The 27,561-nt window shown below is 37.0% G+C and overlaps 1 protein-coding gene across 1 annotated transcript in view; it reads right to left on the reverse strand.

Moving 5' to 3' along the window:
• Pi3K68D (phosphatidylinositol-4-phosphate 3-kinase catalytic subunit Pi3K68D) overlaps positions 1-27,561 on the reverse strand; it is a 432,551-nt gene that overhangs the window by 374,912 nt on the left and 30,078 nt on the right. Inside the window, exon 4 of the mRNA XM_067142437.2 lies at positions 26,463-26,692. Within this exon, the coding sequence (XP_066998538.2) occupies positions 26,463-26,692 (230 nt within the window). The remainder of the gene's footprint in view (positions 1-26,462; positions 26,693-27,561) is intronic.

Genomic DNA, 27,561 nt, shown 5'->3' on the forward strand with positions numbered 1-27,561 from the left:
GAAGCGGCCATGGCCTTAATTAAGGTACAGTCCCAGCATTTGCCTGGTGTGAAAATGGGAAACCACGGAGTACCATCTTCAGGGCTGCCGATAGTGGGATTCGAACCTAACATCTCCCGGATGCAAACTCACAGCCACGCGCCTCTACGCGCACGGCCAACTCGCCCGGTCTGCCCGATTCTGTATTTACTGAAGTTTGTTTAGATTTGTGACTGTGGTGGGACTCCAGGCAGGTAAACCATAGGTTAATATGCGTCTTACCATACTGAGGTAGGCAGCTCGTAGGGCACCTGAATTGAAGCGTTGTATGTACCTGCTAAGAAATCCTGTGACATATCCCTTTTCGTGTTGCCTCCTCCGTCTGCAGGTTCCATTTCAAATCCCTAGAAATAATTAAACCTAAACATTTGATATTTGCACACTGCGGTATTACATTCTTATTTAATTCATGTATGTTCTCTATGCAGTTTGTTGATCTACTTATCCTAATACATTTACATTTATGTTTAGTCCATTCATGGAACACCATACAGATAAATTTTGTAGGTCTGATTGTAGTTTTTGACTGTCTTCTATGTTCTTTATACTTTTATACAGAACATATTGTGTCACATGTGCGGTTACACATCCGGGAAGACCGAGCACAAATACGACATACAGCAGGAGACCGATCACAGAACCTTGAACTACTCCTGATGTCACATTGATAGGTTGTGACCGGGCCCCTCCGTATGCCACACAATGTGTTCGACCCTCCAGAAAAGACCTCACCCACATCAATAATCTGCCTCGTATACCAAACTGTTGTGGCTTTAACAGAAGTAGTTCATGCAGCACTTGATTGAAGGCTTTGCTCCAATCAAATATTATCATAACTTTCGAATGAAGGCAGGAGACATATGAAAGATGAAAATCCTAACTGGAAATGTAACTATTATAAGTTTCACTCATTTTTCCAAGCTGATTGTGAGTTCTACTTTTGACTTTCTTCCTCTTATAGGTACAGATTTATAGCAGTGCATTTTATTGTTGATACACAACTAGTCTAAAAGCAACCCAGATGATTTTTTTTTTTTTCTAGGGGCTTTACATCGCGCCGACACAGATAGGTCTTATGGCGATGATGGGATAGGAAAGGCCTAGGAGTTGGAAGGAAGCGGCCGTGGCCTTAATTAAGGTACAGCCCCAGCATTTGCCTGGTGTGAAAATGGGAAACCACGGAAAACCATTTTCAGGGCTGCCGATAGTGGGATTCGAACCTACTATCTCCCGGATGCAAGCTCACAGCCGCGCGCCTCTACGCGCACGGCTAACTCGCCCGGTACCCAGATGATTAGTAACCAAGTGAACCTATCTTTGTGTTATTTCTTGGATTAGTTAATATTGAGAACGTGCGAAGTAAAAGCAAAACCCAGTCCAAAATGTAAAACTAAATGCAGTTTATAAAACCCAACCTTCTATTAAGTGATTTTGGCATTATTATACATACACTTTAAACAACTGAAATTAAACTATTGTTAGTAGACAATATTTGGGTGTAACAAACAATGGAACTTAATCCCTATAAGGATAGTGCCAGAGGTTCCATGAAAACAAACCTACGAAAGTTGCACTGTAGTTATGATCATCTGGAGGTATGATGGCACAGCCTTATTATTATTATTATTATTATTATTATTATTATTATTATTATTATTATTATTATTATTTCTGTACGTTCATTGTCTCCATATTTTATTAACCCTCCAAGTGCTATCGTCTCGCTACGAGACGATTCGGATCCCGGCTCAAGTACTATCATCTCGCAGTGAGAATATTCGTAAAACTGATTGTTATACCGATTTTACGAATTCTCTATATGGTAGGCAGTGCAAGTTGGTCTTTGACTGGGGAAGGAAAGCAGTAAGCGGCGATCTTGTCAGCTGTGAACTGGTCTTTGTTTACGTCCACTCAAACTGTCCAGCTGCTTCGAGCGTTTTGAAGATTATTGTTTGCTAGCCAATTTGTGATAACTGTGTGCCTGATTTACTCTATTTTAATTGGCTTATTCTAGTTTAGTGATTACTGATATATAAACATGAGTGAACTAAGTGGCTGAAGTGCAATTAGAGAGCATTAGGGGAGTTTGGGAGTGACGAAAGTGAAGACGACATTGGTAATAGAGAAGATTTTCCTGATGATTAATCACTAGATGACTTTTGTCTGGAAGTGGTAAAGAATACAACCCTAATTTGGATACCCATGACTATATGATGCGTCAAGTAGTGATGTAGGCAATCCAAACGTGCTAACCCTACCAGACACATCTAGACCTAATGACCCACCACAACAGACTCTCTCTGAATCTTTTTATCTGCAACTTTTTTTATTAATCATTATTATATATCATTTTGCTTGTAATGAAATTTGGCAACTCACATAGCATTTGTTGATTTTAAGAAAGCCTTTGACCTAGTTAACAGGAACAGACTTCTTAATATCTTGACAGAAGATAATGTCCCACAACAGTTAATAGATAACATATACAACATGTACAGTGACAACCTTATTGAATAAACTTAGGTAATCATCAGACTGAATGGAAACCGATCAGCAGAGGTGAGACAAGGTTGTGGACTTTCTCCTTTGTTGTTCATAATCTATATGAACAACATAATACAGGAATGGAGGCATGAAAGGCATGGATCAATCCCAGTCAGCAGATATCTCACACATCTAGATGCCATACTCTTTGCTGATGATGTTGCATTGGTAGCATCATCAGAAGATGATCTTCAGTGGTCAGTATTTAATCTCCAGAAAGTCTCTTCAAAATTCGACACGATCATTTCACCACAAAAGAGCAAAATAATGGCCTTTAAGGGGAAGGACCCTATCCCGAGTAAAATCTGTTTAGATAATAAAATTTTGGAAAGAGTCAACGAATTCAATTATCTGGGATACAATTTATCTTACCAAGGGGAAATTGTATATCTCTGCAAAAATAACCAAATTTACCAGAACAACAGGAATCATAAATCATATCATGAAGCCATCTCTTGTCCAAAAACACACTCGCTTACGTCTTTATAACACTTTAGCCAGACCAACCCTTTGCTACAGCAGTGAGGCATGGACAATAAGAACTCAAGACATTTCCAGAATTACAGCATGTGAAATGAAGTTCATGCGCAGAACAGCAGGCTATAAGAAATGGGATCATATAAGAAATGAAGATGTGCTTAAGGGACTGAATGTGAAATCAGTAATCAATTACATCTATGATTACCAAGAAAACTGGAAACGTCATGTTCAAAGGATGGAATCTGGAAGACTACCATAGGAGATCCTACGCTATCAACCAAGAGGACAGAGATCTATAGGACGTCCAATGAAGCGATGGAAAGAAAATGCAAGACCGTAACGGGACACATGGCCCAGTACTTGGAAGGATGATGATGATGATGATGATGATGATGATGATGATTATGACATAACCTCTCCTGCCCAAAGGCCAACCTCACCTTCCCGAGATGAAAAAACCTGTTCCCACAGATGAGGCCCTGTCGACAGAGTCACGGTGGTATAACTGTTACATCCATTATGGAGGAAATGCTGTAATTTCAGCTAGTCCATTAGCTGAGAGGTTACACCCCCACCAATGGTCTTACTTCCTTCAGGCCAGCAACCCGTCGGAAGGACATTTGATTGCTTTCAAGTCTTGCAAAAAGTAAAATGCAAGACCGTAACGGGTCACATGGCCCAATACTTGGAAGGAAGATGATGATGAAATTTGGCACATTTTTTATATCTTGGAATTTAATTTCAGATAATGCAGTGCTTGTGACCAACCTCAAAAATTTGAATATCTTTTGATTTTTTTAAAATATATGACTAAAGTAAACTCGTGTCCTCATCCCGAGGTGGTGCAGCTATTTCCAGGCACACCCCCATTGGAGGTGAGCTGCTTGTACCATTTCAACCACATACCAGCCCTCCTGCCATTCTTAAATTTCTGGCAGTACCGGGAATCTAACCCGGGCCCCCGAGGATGGCAGCTAATAACTCTAACCGTTACGCTACGGAGGCGGACAATATATGACTAATCAACCATTATACTTTTACTGGACACTTGTAAGTAAAACACCCTACTATTATCTGAACGTAGTTATGCATTCGTAGACTAAGCGACAATTTGCTCATTTCAGGCTTTTCCTGCATTCTGGTGGCCAAGACTTCAAACTTCAATATAAAATTAAGAAATGCCAACTTTCTTCAGTAAAACTTCCTGCAAATTAAAAAAACCTAAGCGCCACACAATTTAAGTCCATTACTGTGTTTTGCATTTGAAGACCAAGTATCATCTTAAAAGGCAATAGTAGACCAACCAACTAAACATTCTGCAATTGTAGACCAAGGCTGTCACTTGGTCTAAAAATGCTTTGGTTCTTAATGTTGATGCTTAGTTCTGGCAGGCTTTTAGTTTAAGAATGAAGGTTGTTTTACTTAATACTGCATTCGGCATCTGCATTGTTTAGCAGCTGCAGTATATTCTGGTGGGTTCGTGTGTCTAAGAATGCATATTTCCTTCTTTATAATCCCACTTCTGTATTGTTTAGCAACTGCTACAGTATTTACAAATCTCCTAGTAAGCTCTAAACATGCATCCTTCAAGAGGAAAGATGATGTTAGAAGCATTAGGAATAACTGTTATGAAAACGGTAAGATAGATTTTCCATATTCCTATTAAAACGAATTTAATGGTAAGGTTTATAATCGGATATTTAACATTTTTCCGTATCTATCTTAGGCATCTCCGCAAGATCTGTCTTTTGACAAAGAGCATGCTGAACACCGCATTCAAGAAGTAACTAATCCCGCACAACACTTTCAAACCAATTTTCTTATACCTACTGAATGTGGTGGAGGTGTTTCTGATCTACACGATCAATTTGATCGACCTAAAACAGACATGAATCACTGTGAAAGTAATACATTTCCACCTTCAGTCAACCAGGACCTTCTGCCTTGTGATATTTCACTTCCAGTTGGAAGACAATGTATAAATGGTTCGCCTGAAGTTGTCACATTTGGTGATTTAATGTCAAATTTGAGTGCCCGTAATAGTTCCGACAGAACAGCTCAGGAATCTGTTGAAATCGAAGTGTCCGACCCTGAGTTGCGTGCATTAATAGAAACAAAATTAGGAAATGTTGGGGAAATAAGCCACTCTGGTGAAGATGTACGTGTTTTAAACAAAGTGTTTTGTATTGAAAAGTTCAGAAAAACTCTGATGATATTCCACGCTTGTACCACAAGTGTTCAGATAACAGTATTCTGTCAAACAACATTTCTATTATAAATGAAATATTTCCTAGCATATCAGAAAATATTTTATGCCAAAATTGTGACGAAAAGCTGGAAACTGGCACCTGCAATAATTTCGCCCCACATGAAGATACTGGGACATCAGATGTGGAGTTTCTTGTAATGCAATGACATCAATCTGTTGACCTTTCAGAATTTTAGCTAGACACTCGCATTTTGCTCTGCTGATGCCTTCGATGTTAAGATGGCATATTCGAACTGAAGGTCCGATTTTTCGGCTATAGGCTTCCGGGTCCTGATAAGGACCGATTTCTTCATTACTCTGTGCATTTTGACCGAGAGGTCTTTTCAGACAGTTCGATCGCATCTCTTCGCCGTTGCTTTCTTAGCACCACCCGGGGGACACGTGTAGGGTAATTTAAGGTTTCACCTACGGACGTAATCATAGGGGACTTCAACAGTCATCACACATGTTGGGGCTATCAACAAAATGATCTAAATGGGGAGGCAATTGTTGACTGGATGGACATGGAAAATCTTAAACTAATCTATGATGCTAAAGAAAAAGGAACCTTCTTCTCCGCCCGATGGGGTAAGGAATATATTCCAGACCTTTCCTTTATAACCCAATCCCCAAACTCTCCAAACCAGATACTTCGCTCAGTTCTCAACAGTTTCCCTCATAGTCAACACCAGCCTGTCATACTCCAAATTGGCATGTATATTCCTGTCATTCGATCTTATCCGAAACCTAGATGGAACTTTAAAAAAGCTAATTGGAAAAAATTTAAAGAACTGATGCAAATATAAGTAGGATTAAGCCAACCTTTAATAACTATGACAGATTTGTTGGAGTTACAAAAGGTGCTGCTCGGCGCTGCATTCCAAGAGGATGCCGTAAAGAATATATTCCTGGATGGACTGCAGAGAGCAAGAGCCTTCTTAAGGAATTTGAGGAAAATGGCAACAATGAAACAGCCACAAAACTTATTCAATCACTGAATGACAATAGAAAACAAATTTGGAACAACACTGTGTCATCTCTTGATTTTACCCACTCAAGTAGAAAGGCCTGGTTTCTCATTAGAAAGCTTGACTCATCAAAGCCAGCTGGTAGACAGAAGCTGAGTGTTAACATTAATGATCTAGCCAAACACATGATCTCTATCTCAAAGATCAATAGAGATAAACAAGTTGTAAGGGAAATCCAGTCAGCACTGAAATATAAAAAGCAATTAGCAAAACAACAATCATCCCAATTCTCTTGTCCTTTCACAAGAGAGGAAACCCTAGAAGGCATCAAGAACATAAAATCCGGGAAAGCAGCAGATAGACGGCATCTATCCTGAATTCCTGCAACATCTTGGACCTGCAACAATCACTTGGCTCACCAAATTCTTCTCCAATATTTTGGAGACAGGTAACCTTCCTTCACTATTCAAGAAGACCAAAATAATATCGATCTTGAAACCCAACAAGGACCCTCTGAGAGTGGAAAGCTACAGACCCATTGCACTGCTAAGTGTTACTCTAAAGCTCCTGGAAAGACTAATATACAATAGGATCTCAGAAACCATCAATAATCTCCTTCCCACAGAACAAGCTGGCTTCAGACCTGGAAGAAATTGCGCTGACCAAATTTTTGCATTGATCTCTCATATTGAAAATGGATTTGAGAATCAGAAGATTAGTATGGCTGTCTTCTTAGACTTATCAGCAGCCTATGATACCGTTTGGCGAGAAGGGCTCCTGCTAAAACTTATCTCTGCCATCCCCTGTGCCAAACTTACAAATCTCATTGGCAATATGATTAGCAACAGAAACTTTCAGATCTTCTCGGATGATGCAGTAAGCAAAACCTACAAACTGAATGATGGACTTCCACAAGGATCTGTTCTGGCACCCTTACTTTTCAATCTCTATACTGCTGACTTACCAGCAACTAAGTCCAGGAAATTTATTTACGCAGATGATATACTACTGGTTAGCCAAACACCAAGTTTTCCAGAAGCTGAACAAATTCTTACAGCAGATCTAAAAAAGCTAGATACATACTTCCAAAAGTGGTGTCTCCGTCCAAATCTCCAAAAGACTGTTGCATCTGTGTTTCATCTCAGAAATAAATTTGCCAACTACAAGCCTACAATAACATTCAGAAATCAATCCTTACAACACTGTCCCTTCCCAAAATATTTAGGTGTCACATTAGACAGATCCCTAACATATAAACATCATATTAACAACACAGCCGCCAAGATCAAAAGTCGGAATAATATTCTTCAAAAATTAGCCGGCACATCCTGGGGCGCAAACAACCAAGTGTTGAGATCTACTGCTCTAGCTCTTTGCTGTTCAGTTGCCGAATACTGCGCTTCAACTTGGCCGAACAGTGCTCATACTGCGAAGATTGATGCTCAACTAAATCAAGCAATGCGCATCATAACTGGTTGTATTCGCTCTACAAACGTGGCCTGGCTGCCTACACTCAGTAATATTCCACCGCCTTGCTTAAGAAGGTCTGAAGCTCTTCTAAAACTGTGGAAGAAGACCAGCCTGGACTCCAACCTCCCTGTTCACCAGGATATTACTCAACCTGCCCCTCCACGACTTAAGTCTAGATCTCCACCCTGGCGCACTGCACTTACACTGGAAGAATCTGGGTTCTCCATCACGAACGCCTGGTTACACCAATGGCAGCAGTCTTCTGTTCCCAATCAACATCTTGTGACTCTACCTCGTGTTCAACCTCCCGGACTCCATCTACCCAGACGTCAATGGAGGACTCTAAACAGGATAAGAGTCAATCAAGGAAGATGCGGCTATACTCTTTATAAATGGGGCTGGCAGAAGTCTTCTGGGTGTAATTGTGGAGCTACCTCACAGACCATCCACCACGTAATTGCTGAGTGTCCACAGAGAGCATTTCAAGGTTCTTTGGAGGACATTCATAATGCAACTGAGGACATTCATAATGCAACTGAGGAGGCCTTAAAATGGATCAATGGACTTCATTTGGAACTATAGGCTTCTGCTTGTATATATTGTGCATATATTGTATACTTATTTATATAATCTATCTGTGCACATCATACGATAAATAAATAAATCAGATGTGGAGATAGAATTGGACACTAGCGGTGCTATTTCAGATGGCCGGCCAAGAAAAGGAAGAAAGCGAAAATTTGAAGATCAAACGCGACAAATTAAGAAAAGGAAGGTGAATACCAATCAAGACTACATCAATACCAGGGGGATAGTCAAATTCAGTAAAGAATTTTGGGATTATGAATGTAATTGCAGGCTCAAATGCCACGAATTAGTTACAGTGGAGGAGAGACGAGTGATATTTACTAATTTTCATAAAGCTGGCTCTTATGAAGCTAGATGCCAAATAATAGCAGGAATGGTTAAAGAGGTCAGTATTAAGCGGAAGAGAGCAGTAGGATCTGAGAAGCGGAATGCGTCCAGAGAGTATTTTCTGTGCAATAGGAAAGTGTGTAAAGCAATATTTTTACAAACATTACGAGTGTTGAGTTGTGTTGTTGACAAAGTTTTAAAAAAAATGAAGCGATGTGAAATCGTGGATGGGAGAGGGAGTGCTGGAGGACATAATAAACTACCAGAAGCTAAAGTCCATGAAGTACGTGAGCACATTTCAAAATTTCCAAAGTATAAATCACATTATTGTCGTTCACAAACAAAGGCAGAGTATTTAAGTCCAGGTACTACTCTCAATGTGATGTACAGTCTCTACTGTGAAAACTATGCGAATCCTGTTTCTTTAGCATTGTGTAAAAAAATATTTCTAACCAAATTCAACCTTAAAACACTAAAGAGAGACACATGCAATACATGTGATGCTCTTACCATTAGGATAGAGAATTCATCAGAATTGGATTCTTCACTAGCAAAAGAGGAACATGAAAGTCATTTAGAGGAAGTAAACCTTGCAAGGAATCTCATGAAGCAGAATTTCATGCAGGCCAAAAACGACACGTTAAGAGAAACTGAATGCATTTCGTTTGATTTGGAAAAGACATTGCCACTCGCAAGAATACCAACAAATATAGTGTTTTATAAACTCCAACTTTGGTTGTATAACTGCGGTATTCACGATTCTAAGGACAAAGGATTTTGTCTTGATTAATAAATTTCATGATGTTCCGTATTGATATCTATAGTACGTCAATACTAAATGAATTTATGTTTTTTAAAAACAGGACCGGTTTCGACTTATCACAAGTCATCCTCCGCTGTCATTTACATACACATCAGAATACATGTTTTAATAGTTGTATCTTACAAATAAACATGTCATGTTTGATAGACATTAGGTAGTATGTCTAGAAGTGAAATTCTGCTTCTTACGTCTACGTTTAGAGGATCAAGAATATTAAAAAGATATCTATCTTTAACACATTACAAGAATTATAACACACGATAAAATTTGTTGTTCACACCTGACCTTGAATATAGCATTAACGTTCAAGTTTTACTAGTAATAGTTCTTTAAAAAGATTTTTCATATTGCGTTGTTTTTAGTCGACTAAATATGCTTAAATGTAGCTGCATGTGCTTATACAGTATACTTTTTATTAGGCTTAAACTTTGTCAAAATGAGTAATGTGAATCCGAATTTGAAATTACAATAACAAAGTGAAATGCGTTTGAAATAACAGTAAGCTAGGTAATTGAAACCTGTGTTGAATGACTCCTTCAATTATTATCTATTTAAAATACATTTCATGCAAAGAAGACATTAGCACACTTCAATATATAAAAGTTGAAAGGTATAAGACAATCATATAAGTTTTGTGAAATTCATATGAAGTATTGTTCTTTCTTCATGCGTATGTGTCAAGTTCAAATGGGGTAGTTTACCTTATATAAACTTTGTCAAAATAAATAATGTGAATCTGAATTTGAGACTGCGTTGAGAAATGAAATGCCAGGTGGTTAAAACCTGTATTGAATGACCTCTTCAAATATATACTGTGTAAAATACATTATGTGCAACATAAGACAATGGTACATTTCAATATGCAAGTTAAAAGGTAAGAGACAGTCCTGCAAATTTGTAAATCTTCATATGAAGTACTGTTCTTCACGTGTACATGCCAAGTTCAAATGGGGCACTATTGGCCACTGTAAGATATTTGCTAAAGTCCAATCACTATAAACTTATATTGTCTTGTTAAATATACAGATTGAAGATGAATGTGCTGCTGGGGTTATGAAAGCTGTTGTTGTAGGTGGTTCTTTTTCGGTCTATGATACTTGCTAACTATCTGTAAAAAGTAAATGAAATCAATTAGAAGCGTATTAGAATGTTAAAGTGTTAAACTTGTGTGTGTGTGTGTGTGTGTATTGTAGAGATTACTTACTGTCGTGAGATGATTGGGAAGTGTATCGCTTGGCAGCTTGGCGTGTACTATAACGTGAACTTATGGTATTAGTGTCTGTTGTCGGGAGGGGAATGGAGGGGTGGGGAAGGGGAGTTGCTAACTGTGTAGAGGTGGAGTTAGTCATGTCTTTCTCCTGCGCTGTGGATTGCGCGTGGTGTTGTTTATTGACTGTTCTCAGATAGTTTTTTATAAAAGGGATGGTTTTATTAATTAAAATATTGGTTTTATATGTTATTTCATTAATGTTATAATTAGGGTTGGCATATTGGTCTACTGTTATATATAGTTCTTCAGTAATATTGAGTAAGGGTCCTTTGGGGTTTGTGCTTAATATTATCATATCATTATCTATATTAGTAAAGTTATGTTTGTAATCAACCATGTGTTGTCCTATTGCCGAAAAATGGTTGTGTTTTATGGCATTGACGTGTTCGTTGTATCTGATAGTAAAGTTTCTGCCTGTACGTCCTATGTAGCTTGTTAGGCAGTTATTGCAGCGGATATGGTAAACTCCAGAACGAAGGTATTTGTTGTTATTTTTCATAGTTTTTGTGTTATGTATGATGATGTTGCTGTTATGTGTAGTCTTGAAGGCTATTTCAAGGTTATGTTTTTTGAAAATGTTGGTTAACGAGTATATGTGCGTGTTATTAAATGTAAAGGTTGCGTAGTTTTTCTTAGGTTTGTCCATTTTTGATAATTTAGTTTTGGGTTTTGATTTGAACTTATGAATGATTGAATTGACTGAATCTTTCTTGTATCCATTTTTTCTTGCTATTTCTTGGATTAAATGTATCTCTTCATTAAAATCTGTTTTTGAAAGCGTTACGTTAAAGGCTCTATAAACCATACTGTAATATGGTGCTGTTTTATGGGAGTTCGGATGAATGGAATCTGCTGCTATTGTATTTATTGTATGGGTGGGCTTGCGATAAATTTTGAAAGACAAATGATTGTCTTGTCTAGTAATAGTCAAATCGAGATAGTTCAGTTTGCAGTTGTTTTCTGATTCTTTTGTAAACTGTATATGTGGGTCTATGGTGTTTAATTTGTCTAACAAACTGTTGTCATTAGTTAGTCTATTATCGATGATAGCAAATACGTCATCAACAAATCAGCACCAAAAGAATATTCCGTTTATTGTACTGATTGAGTTGTATTCGAGGTGGTCTAAATATATTTCAGCAATTATACCGGAGGCGGGAGAACCCATTGGCAAGCCTAGTTGTTGATAAATTGTGTCATGGAACGTAAAAAAGTTGTTATTGACGGCAAACTCTAAAATTATTATGAATTCCTCGATTTCTAAATTACTTTGTTTACTGTAAGTTTTGAGATTGGATGAGATTATATCTATAGTTTTTTTTAGTGGGGATATTCGGGTACATATTGGTATTGTCATATGACGCTAAGGAATGGTATCGTTCTAGTTGTAACTCTTTAGTTTTGTTGCAGAAGTCTACTGAATTGCGTATAGTTTTATTGGCTTGAAATGAATAATGCATTTTGGGGAATTTTTGGATGAATTGCAATAATTTATATGTAGGACTTGCATTGTAATTTACTATGGGTTTCATGGGTATGTCGTCCTTATGTATTTTTAGAAGAGCTTTTGCATTCGGTAGTTGGGGGTTCATGACTGAGATTTTGTGCTTCAGTTTCGGTAAGTAGTAGGTGCGTGTTTTTAAGTAGAGTCTTGAGATTTCTTTGTATTATATTTGTAGGGTCCTTGCGCATGATCCGAAAGGTGTCGTTATTGAAAACTTCTTTTGTTTTTTGAATGTATACATTTTTGTCAGTGACTACTGTGGTGTTGCCTTTGTCCGCTTTAGTTACGACCAGATTGTTTTGTTTTATCTTGTTGTTTAGTCTATTTATGTATGTTATATTAATTTTGTTACTGTGTGAACTATTTTCTTGTAATTTCTTGATATACTGTGGTAGTCTTTTTGCGATGTCGTGTTTTACTTCATCTCGTAGGTCATATGGAATTTTCTGTAATGCAAGTTCAGTTTCCGCGGTGGTAGTTGTGATATTTTGCAAAACTGAGGTATTGCCCCAATTATGTTTCGGACCCTTACTCAGAATTTCAGTTTCTGTTTCATCGCATACTGTATTTGTGAGATTTTTGATCAAAGGATGGAAATTATGTTCAATGTCAGAATTAGGTTGGGATGAGGTAATCTTATTTATATTAGGAATCATGGGTTCCGTTCTTCGTGTCTGTTTTGAAGACTCTAAATTTTTATTAAGGTTGTTTTGTTTTTTTCTGGCTAAGTTCTCTATTTTGTTGTTAGTGATACGTTGAAAGTGATCCCAATAACTATATGGCAGCTCTTGGGATACTCTCAAATGTAGTGGATACAATTCATTGTTCAATAATTGTTTTTCACGGTAAAAAAACTTGATTTCCGTTTTTAGCCAGGTTTTGTTAGTTTTATTTAATGTGTTACATGTCTGATTGGTAACTCTGTGCTTATTGTTATACTTCCTAAGAAATTAAGGAGTTAGGTTGTTGGCAAGGCATTCTTTTAGAAAGGCGATATTCTTGGTGGTATTCATTAACTTGATCCTAATGCTTCTGTATCTATACGCATTACGTCTTGCCTGGTTGGCATTAATATCTTGATTAATAAATTTCATGATGTTCCGTATTGATATCTATAGTATGTCATAGAAAGAAAGAGATCCACCTTATCAATACTAAATTTATTAATGTTTTTTAAAACAGGACTGGTTTCGACTTATCACAAGTCATCCTCAGCTGTCATTTACATACACATTAGAATACATGTTTTAATAGTTGTATCTTACAAATAAACATGTCATGTTTGATAGACATTAGGTAGTATGTCTAGAAGTGAAATTCTGCTTCTTACGTCGAAGTTTAGAGGATCAAGATATTGAAAAGATATCTATCTTTAACACATTAAAAGAATTACAACACATGATAAAATTTGTTGTTTACACCTGACCTTGAATATAGCATTAACGTTCAAGTTTTACTAGTAATAGTTCTTTAAAAAGATTTTTCATATTGCGTTGTTTTTGGTCGACTAAATATGCTTAAATGTAGCTGCATGTGCTTATACAGTATACTTTTTAATACACTTAAACTTTGTCAACATGAGTAATGTGAATACGAATTTGAAATTACAATAACAAAGTGAAATGCGTTTGAAATAACAGTAAGCTAGGTAATTGAAAACCAATATTTTATTTAATAAAACCATCCCTTTTATAAAAAACTATTATCTGAGAACAGTCAATAAACAACACCATGCGCAATCCACAGCACAGGAGAAAGACACGACTAATTCCACCTCTACACAGTTAGCAACTCCCCTTCCCCACCCCTCCATTCCCCTCACGACAACAGACACTAATACCACAAGTTCACGATATAGTACACGCCAAGCTGCCAAGTGATACACTTCCCAATCATCACACGACAGTAAGTAATCTCTACAAAAAAAAAACACACACACACAAAAGTTTAACACTTTAACATTCTAATACGCTTCTAATTAATTTCATTTACTTTTTACAGATAGTTAGCAAGTATCATAGACCGAAAAAGAACCACCTACAACAACAGCTTTCATAACCCCAGCAGCACATTCATCTTCAATCTGTATATTTAACAAGACAATATAAGTTTATAGTGATTGGACTTTAGCAAATATCTTACAGTGGCCAATAGTGCCCCATTTGAACTTGGCATGTACACGTGAAGAACAGTACTTCATATAAGATTTACAAATTTGCAGGACTGCCTCTTACCTTTTAACTTGCATACTGAAATGTACCATTGTCTTATGTTGCACATAATGTATTTTACACAGTATATATTTGAAGAGGTCATTCAATACAGGTTTTAATCACCTGGCATTTCATTTCTCAACGCAATCTCAAATTCAGATTCACATTATTTTGACAAAGTTTATATAAAGTATACTACCCCATTTGAACTTGACACATACGCATGAAGAAAGATCAATACTTCATATGAATTTCACAAAACTTACATGATTGTCTTATACCTTTCAACTTTTATATATTGAAGTGTGCTAATGTCTTCTTTGCATGAAATGTATTTTAAATAGCATATAATTGAAGGAGTCATTCAACACAGGTTTCAATTACCTAGCTTACTGTTATTTCAAACGCATTTCACTTTGTTATTGTAATTTCAAATTCGGATTCACATTACTCATTGTGACAAAGTTTAAACCTAATAAAAAGTATACTGTATAAGCACATGCAGCTACATTTAAACATATTTAGTCGACTAAAAACAACGCAATATGAAAGTCTTTTTAAAGAACTATTACTAGTAAAACTTGAACGTTAATGCTATATTCAAGGTCAGGTGTAAACAACAAATTTTATCATGTGTTGTAATTCTTTTAATGTGTTAAAGATAGATATCTTTTCAATATTCTCGATCCTCTAAACTTCGACGTAAGAAGCAGAATTTCACTTCTAGACATACTACCTAATGTCTATCAAACATGACATGTTTATTTGTAAGATACAACTATTAAAACATGTATTCTAATGTGTATGTAAATGACAGCTGAGGATGACTTGTGATAAGTTGAAACCGGTCCTGTTTTAAAAAACATTAATAAATTTAGTATTGATAAGGTGGATCTCTTTCTTTCTATGACATACTATAGATATCAATACGGAACATCATGAAATTTATTAATCAAGATATTAATGCCAACCAGGCAAGACGTAATGCGTATAGATACAGAAGCATTAGGATCAAGTTAATGAATACCACCAAGAATATCGCCTTTCTAAAAGAATGCCTTGCCAACAACCTAACTCCTTAATTTCTTAGGAAGTATAACAATAAGCACAGAGTTACCAATCAGACACGTAACACATTAAATAAAACTAACAAAATCTGGCTAAAAACGGAAATCAAGTTTTTTTTTACCGTAAAAAACAATATTTGAACAATGAATTGTATCCACTACATTTGAGAGTATCCCAAGAGCTGCCATATAGTTATTGGGATCACTTTCAACGTATCACTAACGACAAAATAGAGAACTTAGCCATAAAAAAACAAAACAACCTTAATAAAAATTTAGAGTCTTTAAAACAGACACGAAGAACGGAACCCATGATTCCTAATATAAATAAGATTACCTCATCCCAACCTAATTCTGACATTGAACATAATTTCCATCCTTCGATCAAAAATCTCACGAATACAGTATTCGATGAAACAGAAACTGAAATACTGTGCAAGGGTCCGAAACATAATTGGGGCAATACCTCAGTTTTGCAAAATATCACAACTACCACCGCGGAAACTGAACTTGCATTACAGAAAATTCCATATGACCTACGAGATGAAGTAAAACACGACATCGCAAAAAGACTACCACAGTATATCAAGAAATTACAAGAAAATAGTTCACACAGTAACAAAATTAATATAACACACATAAATAGACTAAACAACAAGATAAAACAAAACAATCTGGTCGAAACTAAAGCGGACAAAGGCAACACCACAGTAGTCATTGACAAAAATGTATACATTCAAAAAAAAAAAGAAGTTTTCAATAACGACACCTTTCGGATCATACGCAAGGACCCTAGAAATATAATACAAAGAAATCTCAAGACTCTACTTAAAAACACGCACCTACTACTTACCGAAACTGAAGCACAAAATCTCATAGTCATGAACCCCTAACTACCGAATGCAAAAGCTCTTCCAAAAATACATAAGGACAACATACCCATGAAACCCTGAGCCACACCCTCCCTAACTAAAGGACACACATAGTGAATCACGACCATCGTAGGGAAACAAATTTGCCGTGGATACCCGATCAGGAAGGGCGAAATACATAGCCCTGAGCTGAAAACGTTATTCTCCTCAAACAATTAAAGCTAACAACTAACACTACTACGAATAAAAATCGTTATAAATGATAGATGAGAATTTATTGTAATGTAACGTAAATCAAACGGATTAATTAGATGAAATAACCAGTAATAATAACAAGGTAATACATACATATTCGGCGCCAGCCCAAAAGATAATCGTACGAAGGTCTCGTGACCTCATCTTTTCTTACATGCATAGGGCACAGTTACTCTTGAGATGATAGCATTTATTCCACCACTGACCTCGCTACTAAAAACTGCGAGCTGAATATCATTAACTCAATCTTTATTCAATCTTTCCTTCGGCGAGGAATAGAAACGCAATTCCAAGCGTGGGAGTCATTTTCAATATCCACACTTATTTTTAACAATACCCCTCTCATATCGATTCCACACACCAAGGAGCAGATAAAATAATAAAGTGATTAAATCAGAAAACTGCCGGACCAAGGAAATAATCCACGAGGGGCAAAGACAATGCTCCATGGAGCAATGAACGCAAAGCAAAACAATAACAGAAAACATGGACCTGCACACGGCCATGAAATAAATAAACCAACATGGCGAGCTCCAGGTCGTAAACAACAAAGATGCACACCATACAAAATAAAGACTTCGCACCCAGGAGAAAAGAGGCACGATAGGGAACAAATAGGCATAAATTCAACAGACCGATACGTCATCTTGGCACTCAGCTCATTCATCTACACATTCATTCAATCACGCGATATTTTTGCCCCCAAAGGCAAATAATTCCGGCAGATTGGTGCGAGTAAATAAAATCAAGGCAACTCGTGGAGTGCAGTTCAACATTTCATCAATAAGGTCTCACGTCAGTAGTAGATATATAGCTCACCTAGGGCAAATGACAGTAGGACGTTTGTGACCCCACGGTCACGCGTAGATCCATCACCTACATACTGCGTACGGCTAGAATAGACCTGGCCGACACACAGACCATACCTCCAAATAATGGCAAAATGTTTCATCGAGAAATTCATTTAAAATAATCAGAGACCAGATTTTGACGCACCACAATCACCTACACAACTCATACACATGCCATTCTCGCTTCGAGTACCGAGATGGACTACGGTCGGCCATAATAAAAGAAAGATAATACAGCAAATAAAATTTAAAACGTTACATTACCGTCAATATCATTCATCGAAGCATGCAAATGATGCAGCAGTTTTGCATAGTTTTAAACTTATAAAACCACCATAAGAAAAGAAAAAACGCCGCTCCTGTGTGTGTGAGACACATCTCTTCTTTCCCCAGCATAAACAGCCCAACATTACTTCAATGAGAAGATATTAAAAAGGTCTCGCCGAGAAAAGATCCTTCACGCGCGCGACAGAGGGAGCTGCCCTCTGTCGACAGAAGGTTGAAATACAATAACTATAGGAACAGCCAGATATCTACTCTTGGAGACATCAGTATAATCACATTAGAAACCATGCTAAATTAGCATGTTTCAACCCATAGTAAATTACAGAGCAAGTCCTACATATAAATTATCACAATTCATTCAAAAATTCCTCAAAAAACATTATTCATTTCAAGCCAATAAAACTATACGCAATTCAGTAGACTTCTGCAACAAAACTAAAGAGTTACAACTAGAACGATACCATTCCTTAGCGTCATATGACATTACCAATATGTACCCCAATATCCCCACAAAAAAAACTATAGATATAATCTCATCCAATCTCAAAACTTACAGTAAACTAAGTAATTTAGAAATCGAGGAATTCATAATAATTTTAGAAATTGCCGTCAATAACAACTTTTTTAAGTTCCATGACACAATTTATCAACAACTAGGCTTGCCAATGGGTTCTCCCACCTCCGGTATAATTGCTGAAATATATTTAGACCACCTCAAATACAACTCAATCAGTACAATAAACGGAATATTCTTTTGGTGCTGATTTGTTGACGTATTTGTTATCATCGATAATAGACTAACTAAAGACAACACTTTGTTAGGCAAATTAAACTCCACATACCCACATATACAGTTTACAAAAGAATCAGAAAACAACTGCAAACGGAACTATCTCGATTTGACTATTACTAGACAAGACAATCATTTGTCTTTCAAAATTTATCGCAAGCCCACCCATACAATAAATACAATAGCAGCAGATTCCATTCATCCTAACTCCCATAAAAAAGCAGCATATTACAGTATGGTTTATAGAGCCTTTAACGTACCGCTTTCAAAAACAGATTTTAATGAAGAGATACATTTAATCCGAGAAATAGCAAGAAAAAAAAAATACAAGAAAGATACAGTCAATTCAATCATTCATAAGTTCAAATCAAAACCCAAAACTAAATTATCAAAAATGGACAAACCTAAGAAAAACTATGCAACCTTAACATTTAATAACACGCACATATACTCGTTAACCAACATTTTTCAAAAAACATAACCTTGAAATAGCCTACAAGACTACACATAACAGCAACATCATCATACATAACACAAAAACTATCAACAATAACAACAAATACCTTCGTTCTGGAGTTTACCGTATCCGCTGCAATAACTGCCTAACAAGCTACATAGGACGTACTGGCAGAAACTTTACTATCAGATACAACGAACACGTCAATGCCATAAAACACAACCATTTTTCGGCAATAGGACAACACATGGTTGATTACAAACATAACTTTACTAATATAGATAATGATATGATAATATTAAGCACAAACCCCAAAGGACCCTTACTCAATATTACTGAAGAACTATATATAACAGTAGACCAATATGCCAACCCTAATTATAACATTAATGAAATAACAGATAAAATCAATATTTTATTTAATAAAACTATCCCTTTTATAAAAAACTATTATCTGAGAACAGTCAATAAACAACACCACGCGCAATCCACAGCGCAGGAGAAAGACACGACTAACTCCACCTCTACACAGTTAGCAACTCCCCTTCCCCACCACTCCATTCCCCTCACGACAACAGACACTAATACCACAAGTTCACGATATAGTACACGCCAAGCTGCCAAGTGATACACTTCCCAATCATCTCACGACAGTAAGTAATCTCTACAAAAACCACACACACACCCACACACACACACACACACACACACACACACACACACGTTTAACACTTTAATATTCTAATACGCTTCTAATTGATTTCATTTACTTTTTACAGATAGTTAGCAAGTATCATAGACCGAAAAAGAACCACCTACAACAACAGCTTTCATAATCCCAGCAGCACATTCATCTTCAATCTGTATATTTAACAAGACAATATAAGTTTATAGTGATTGGACTTCAGCAAATATCTTACAGTGGCCAATAGACAGTACTTCATATGAAGATTTACAGATTTGCAGGACTGCCTCTTACCTTTTAACTTGCATATTGAAATGTACCATTGTCTAATGTTGCACATAATGTATTTTACACAGTATATATTTGAAGAGGTCATTCAATACAGGTTTTAACCACCTGGCATTTCATTTCTCAACGCAATCTCAAATTCAGATTCACATTATTTATTTTGACAAAGTTTATATAAAGTATACTACCCCATTTGAACTTGACACATACGCATGAAGAAAGAACAATACTTCATATGAATTTCACAAAACTTATATGATTGTCTTATACCTTTCAACTGTTATATATTGAAGTGTGCTAATGTCTTCTTTGCATGAAATGTATTTTCAATAGCATATAATTGAAAGAGTCATTCAACACAGGTTTCAATTACCTAGCTTACTGTTATTTCAAACGCATTTCACTTTGTTATTGTAATTTCAAATTCGGATTCACATTACTCATTTTGACAAAGTTTAAGCCTAATAAAAAGTATACTGTATAAGCACATGCAGCTACATTTAAGCATATTTAGTCGACTAAAAACAATGCAATATGAAAAATCTTTTTAAAGAACTATTACTAGTAAAACTTGAACGTTAATGCTATATTCAAGGTCAGGTGTAAACAATAAATTTTATCATGTGTTGTAATTCTTTTAATGTGTTAAAGATAGATCTCTTTTTAATATTCTTGATCCTCTAAACTTAGACGTAAGAAGCAGAATTTCACTTCTAGACATACTACCTAATGTCAATCAAACATGACATGTTTATTTGTAAGATACAACTATTAAAACATGTATTCTAATGTGTATGTAAATGACAGCTGAGGATGACTTGTGATAAGTCGAAACCGGTCCTGTTTTAAAAAACATAAATAAATTTAGTATTGATAAGGTGGATCTCTTTCTTTCTATGACATACAAAGGATTTTGTTACATGTGGGTGGAAGGAGATGCTGGAAGAGGAGCCCAAGAAATTGGATCGTGTTTAAGAAAACACATACTGGCTCATGTATCACCAGGCACAACACATTTGATTCTCAGCTCAGATTCATGTGGGGACCAGAATCTAAATATAAAAATAGCTTTGTTGTTGAAAACTATTATAGAAGAACATCCTAGCCTACTGACTATCACACAACGCTTTCTAATTCCTGGGCACAGTTTTCTGAAAAATGACTCGGACTTTGGTGATATTGAGTCTGCATTAAAGTTCCAGCAACGTCTCTATGTGCCAGAAGATTACATTCAAATAATGAAGTCTTGCAGGAAGAGAAATCCGTTACAAGTCTTCCAAATTGTAAAGGATGACTTTGTAGGTACATCGGCAATAGAAGGCGCGATCACCAACATGAAGAAAAGCGTTGAGGGTGAAAAGGTAAACTGGTTACTGGTCAAGGAAATCCAGCACAGGAAATCAGAGCCTCTGTCAGTTTTTGTGAAAAGTGATCTAAGGCAAGAAACCTACACGGAAATAAACATTGGAAAAAGGACTGGTCGAAAATCTGTCGGTGACAGCGTACATTTAGCAAGAAAACTGCTTAAACTGTGGCCGGATGGAAAACCAATAAGCTCAGAAAAATTACGTGATCTGAAGTCCATGTTTCACTTGATCCCTAAAGACTGTTTGGAGTTTTATCAAAAGTAAGTTAGTTCTGCTACCATAGATGATGATGATATAGGTTTGTCAGGAAAACCTGATTTTGAAATAACTCGTGAAGTCGTTTGTGAAGGCGAACTTTCTTTTTCTTATGTTGATTTTACTATTATTATTTGCATAATTTACTTGTGAAGTTCGTACACTATAATGAACATGCTAATGGGTAATAATGAAAGAGTTATTATTGACTATAGAATGTAAAATATTAACAGTGTTGTACTGTGATATTGTGCTGGATAGTTCTTTCCTGTAGAAATGTGTTGGTTTTGTATTAATCTGTTTCGCGTTTGTAGACTAAACGCCACCTGGCGCTTGGAGTCTGATTGCATTATAGAATTTCTGAAATCACTCGTAGACTAAGACGCTTTTTTATCAAAATAAAATACTCAAATTAGGCTTTTGCTTATATTATTTTAGAAAAACAAAATTTGGTGCTATGTGAATAAAATAAGATTTGATTTATAGAAAAATACACAAGGTAGATAGTTTCTCTTTAAGCATTCGCAAAGACACCTTTTCTTGAAACATGAATTTTGTCGCTTGGTCTATCATTGCATAACATCATCCATCTTATTCTTTAATTGATATATAATAAGCCATTTGTAGTTACAAACTTGTATTTATTATAATTTTTTTTAAAGTATCTGCATGCTGCCTTAAGAATGCTCAGCACTTAAGAGTGATACGATCAGCACTTGGAGGGTTAATGCACAATGATTATGAATTATTGGATGCATGGTACAGTACATCAATCGTAATGCATTGACCACTTTGATCGCATTTTAAGGCCACATCTCCTCAAAATACCTAGACCTAACTTGTGAGATACGATCTCACCTATTATATTAATACAACATTTGGGAATATTTCTTAACTAGAAGGCAATCATATCATGTGCTTGCATTGCGCGAGTCAGACAGAGAAAACAGTTTGCCTCTTTGCGTGACTTCTTCGGAGCTACAGTACGGCCTGTACATCACGAAGGCAGTGCTTTTACTAACCTGGCATTAAAATCACCAAAGCCACCTAAAACATGCCTTCCTTCTGATTAGCCATTTCACATGATGAATACACCAAAATATTTACACTTTTATCAACATTTATACAGTGTGTACCACAAGGAGAAGGCAAGAAGGAACTTATGGGAGGTTTATGGTTGTACTTGGAAAGGAAATGAACAAAAGTACAGAAACATAGATTGAAAGAAGAAGTAAAGAGGATAAGTGATATGATTATAAGAGTTAAAATGTCAGTAAATGGAAGAAACTGGGAAATAATTCAAGTGTTGAGAACAACAGAAAGAAGAATTGCACAAATAACTGTGCTACATCACAGTCATAGGGGATCTGAATGCCCACACAGGCATAGAAAGACCTGGGTCTGAAAATGTGCTGGCAGAATAATAATGGGGAAGCAGAAATGAGGAAAGGGAAAAGCTGCTGGATTTTTGCAGGAGAAATGGATTGCTGACTGTGAACCCATGGTTCAAGAAATGGGAGAGCGATAAGATAACCTGCCAAGTTGCGCTCAGAAGGCCAGTGTTCTACCACCCAAGCTACTCAGCCCAGCAAGAAAGATTGCTGAGAAGTATGCAAGATGAGAAAATAGAAGAAGACCTAGAGGGAGGCCGATAGACAGATGGCTGCAAGGAGTCCACAATAAATAATGGTATTGTTTTCTACATCCCACTAACTACTTTTGATAGTTTTTGGAGACACCAAGGTACCAGATTTTGTCCCGCAGGAGTTCTTTTACATGCTAGTAATACCAACACAAAGCCAACGTATTTGAACACCTTCAAATACCACCAGACTGAGCCAGGATACAACCTGCCAAGTTGGGGTCAGAAGGCCAGCATCTCAACCGTCTGAACCACTCAGCCCGGCTGCAATGAGTTAAGGAGGCCATAGAGGACAGAGGACTCTAATGAAGAAAGACAGAAGAGAGCAGAATGTGGGCAGACAGAAGACAGTGGAGAGGCTTATGTTCCCAACAGACCCAAAACAAAGGCTGGAAACTGTTCATGATGATGATGATGATGATGATGATGATGATGATGATGAGAGTTATCACAGAAACCAACTATCTTACAATGGGTGAACGAACTGTTTGAAACTGGTATCATAAAAGAAGACAGGCCCTACTCTGGAAGGCCAACAACAAGAGCAGAAATTTGTGCTGAAGTTGCTACGTCAGATTAAATCACTATGAAAGCAATTCCAGGAACAGAATGTTCCACTAGTAACATTAAAATGACACACACAAAAATGATTAATCCTTAAAAGCATACAGGCTCTTGTTCAGCAACGAGTGAAGGGATAATGATTTGGGAGTCTCAATGCGACACCTAATGTACGCAGTTAATGGAGATTTTTGACAAAATTCCAATCTGTGGAAAAGTGATATTTTCAGATGAATGCACAATTTATACATACTGAAGTGCAAACAGTAGGAAACCGAACAAGTCACTGCGCTGCTTAGGTCGCGTAGCTATCAGCTTGCATTCGGCAAAGAGTAGGTTCGAACCCCTGAAGATGGACACCAGGCAAATGCCGAGACTATACCTTAATGACAGTCACAGTCACTTCCTATCCCATCATCGCCGTAAGACCTATCTGTGTCGGTGCGATGTACAGCAAATTGTAAAAAAAAATTTTTTTTTCTGGTGTATGGAGAATCCGCATTTCTTTGAGGAAATAGAAATGAATCCATCTTGTGATAATTTGGGCTGCAATACTGAATCCGCTATGCATCTGATCAGGCCATATTTCTTTTGGAAAGCCTGTGTGTGACTTACAGGACAGAAGCAGTAAATCAAATGACCTCCCTCTCCATGCTATGAAACTGGTTTGTACAGTAATTTGAATATTATGGACTCTTGGTTTAATGTGGTTCCAAAAGCGCATTTTGAAATAAGAGTAAAAGAATATCTCAACAACATGTTCAGTGACAATGGTTTGGAAGAAGATCACCAAATTTACCAGCTCCTCTGAATCGGCAACTCTGAAATCCAGCTCTGAACACTGAGATAATGAAGTATGCAGGCACATCAAACAGAAGTTGGAAAAACACATTATGAGACATCCGAGGAACTTGAACAACCTCTTCAAAATTCATTTTCTACCATCACACCTGCCATGTTACAAAGGATATCACATTGTTTCTGGAGGCGAATAATTCTGTGCTACGAACACAGCATTGTGCAAAACAATTATTCGGAGCACACGGTGGCCAAATGTCCTAATCATACGCATGCTGTTAAAATCAGCTTTTGCAGGTTTGTCTACAATTCAGAGGGAAAGGGGGGGGGGGGGGGGGGTGAGATGATAAAGGGAATTATGGTACACCTGAAATGTTCATTCAGCCCAGCATTGTGAGGTTGGCGATACAGTTTCTCTTTGTTGTTCTAATTAATAAAAAGCATGGAGGACAGTAAAGTGATCTTTATAACATGGGTTTTCATGTTTGATTTATGTAGGCCCCTATTAATTATAAGCAACCAGAACATAAAATTTTAGTGTATATCTTAACAACAACTAAACTATAATCTATGGTTCTTCCACTGGAGAAATCTGCCGGTATAACTCAAAATTCTACCACTCGACATCCCATAGATTCTTCCCTGAAAAGGCACTAACACATCATTCATTCAATCAATCATTCATTCACATAATAATTCTTTCTAAAGGACCCCCGTTGAAATTAATGGTGTCCACTGATCACTAAAGTTTGCAATGCAGTTCATTTATTTACAGAATACAAAACAAAAGGTGTGCGCTAGGAATAATATTATTAGAAAAGTAACAGGTACATCTTGGGGGTGCACACCCTCATGTCCTATGCACATCCGCCCTGACTCTCTGCCTATCAACAGCAGAATATGCATCACCCGTATGGAGAAACTCTGCCCATGCTAGGCAAGTAGATATTGCTGTGAACGAGACTGGCCGCATAATTATAGGGTGTCTGAGACCAACTCCAACAGAAAATATCTATCCTATCGCAGGAATCGCCCCTCCTCACATACGAAGGGAATTAGCAGTGAGTTGAACGTCGGAAGCAATCAACCAATCCACGTCACCCCCTTTATGGCCATCAAATGCAGCCTGTTAGACTCAGGTAAAGGAAGAGTTTTTTTAAGAACAACCATACCACTTGTTGATATGCTAGAAAAACAAAGGTGTGAACTATGGCAACAGCAAGTACGCAATTCATCCCTGAGTTTAAAGGAAGAACCTTATGCAGGTTTTTGCCTTCCATATCCTGTCTGGAAGACCCTTAATCGACTGTGGACAGGTGTTTCAAAGTGCACGTCTAACCTAGTTAAGTGGGGCTATGTACGAGGAGACACGACCTGTGATTGTGGAATACTAAAGGATGAAGAACACCTGGTTTGTCAACATTTACCATCACTGTGCACAAAGGAAGATGTTTTGCAGGCCAATGATAAAGCTGTCCTTATAGCCAAATATTGGAAAAACATTATTTAGCAGTGTACCTGGACACGGAAAATAAATACCATGAAAATGAGTAAATTATGGGCAACATCTGGATGGCATAGTAAGCGGTCTGATAGTTAATCTTCCGGAGTCCTAAAAGCTCTGTTTATTCAACTAAGAGCTAAAGCATTAATTCATTCGATGGAAGAAACAATAAAAGTAAAGTACAAACTTGAGCTTCACGAGTTAAGAAAAGACGGGACACATTGCAGCAGAATAAAATTACTTAGTATCATGGCCACTTTAAAACAACTGTAGAGATTACAATTCAAAAGTTTCAAAATGTTATTACTTACTCTCCTTTCCAGTGATGATTTGCGTCGTTCAATTGTACTCCACGCAGCAGAATTACGAGGGGGTAAGGGAGGAGGGGAAGATGCTGTTGGTAAAGGAACATTTTCTTTGACAACAGCAGCATATACTGGATCTGACTGTGATCCATCACACGAAGGAGCATACATGTAGTCAAATGGATCATATGGATCATATAAGTCATTAGAACACTGGGTATCTGCTTCATCAGTCTCTGAAAATACAAATTAATATTTTTAAGAAGAAATCAACTTATGCACACAGTACTTAGTACATGAATACAAAGAATTAAAGACAAATGTATATTTATTTGATAATTAGACTTCTTTTATATAGAGATAGCACAGAAAGCAGCTCTTTTTTTTTCTATTTGCTTTACGTCGCACCGACACAGATATGTCTTATGGCGATGATGGGATAGGAAAGGCCTAGGAAGTGGAAGGGAGCAGCTGTGGCTTTAATTAAGGTACAGCCCTGGCATTTGCCTGGTGTGAAAATGGGAAACCATTTTCAGGGCTGCTGACAGTGGAGCTCGAACCCACTATCTCCCGATTACTGGATACTGGCCGCACTTAAGCGGCTGCAGCTATGGAGCTCGGTGAAAACAGGAGCAGTATGAAGGAAGTGTGGTCAATATGGGTGTCAATTCCATGGTTAGAGATCAGAAACCATTAATAGCCATTGTTATACAACTTGTCCAACCCACAGTAAGATTCCCATGAGGAATGTTATTTGAGCTGAGGGTTGCCATAATGTAGAAGTCCAAAATCAGGATATTGCTGCAATTTAAGTCTGAAACAGGATATAATTTACTTATTATTATGCCTGACATAAGGAACCATTTATCATAAAAAATAACAATATACCGTACATTTGTATCTACTTCACTTAATCTATTGCTACAAAAATGTATACATACATAACTTATGTAATAAAAGTAAATATTGTAAGTCATCCATTTATCCAACCGACTTATGTCTACTAAGTCGGATAGAAGAATGAACACCCTGTGTGTGTGGTCTCCGGCTACACTCCACATGCTGGGTGTACCAATAATAAAAAAAGAAGAGTTCTGGAATAAAC

Source organism: Anabrus simplex, chromosome 3 (genome assembly GCF_040414725.1).
Source record: "Anabrus simplex isolate iqAnaSimp1 chromosome 3, ASM4041472v1, whole genome shotgun sequence".
NCBI classification, from domain to species: Eukaryota; Metazoa; Arthropoda; class Insecta; order Orthoptera; family Tettigoniidae; genus Anabrus; species Anabrus simplex.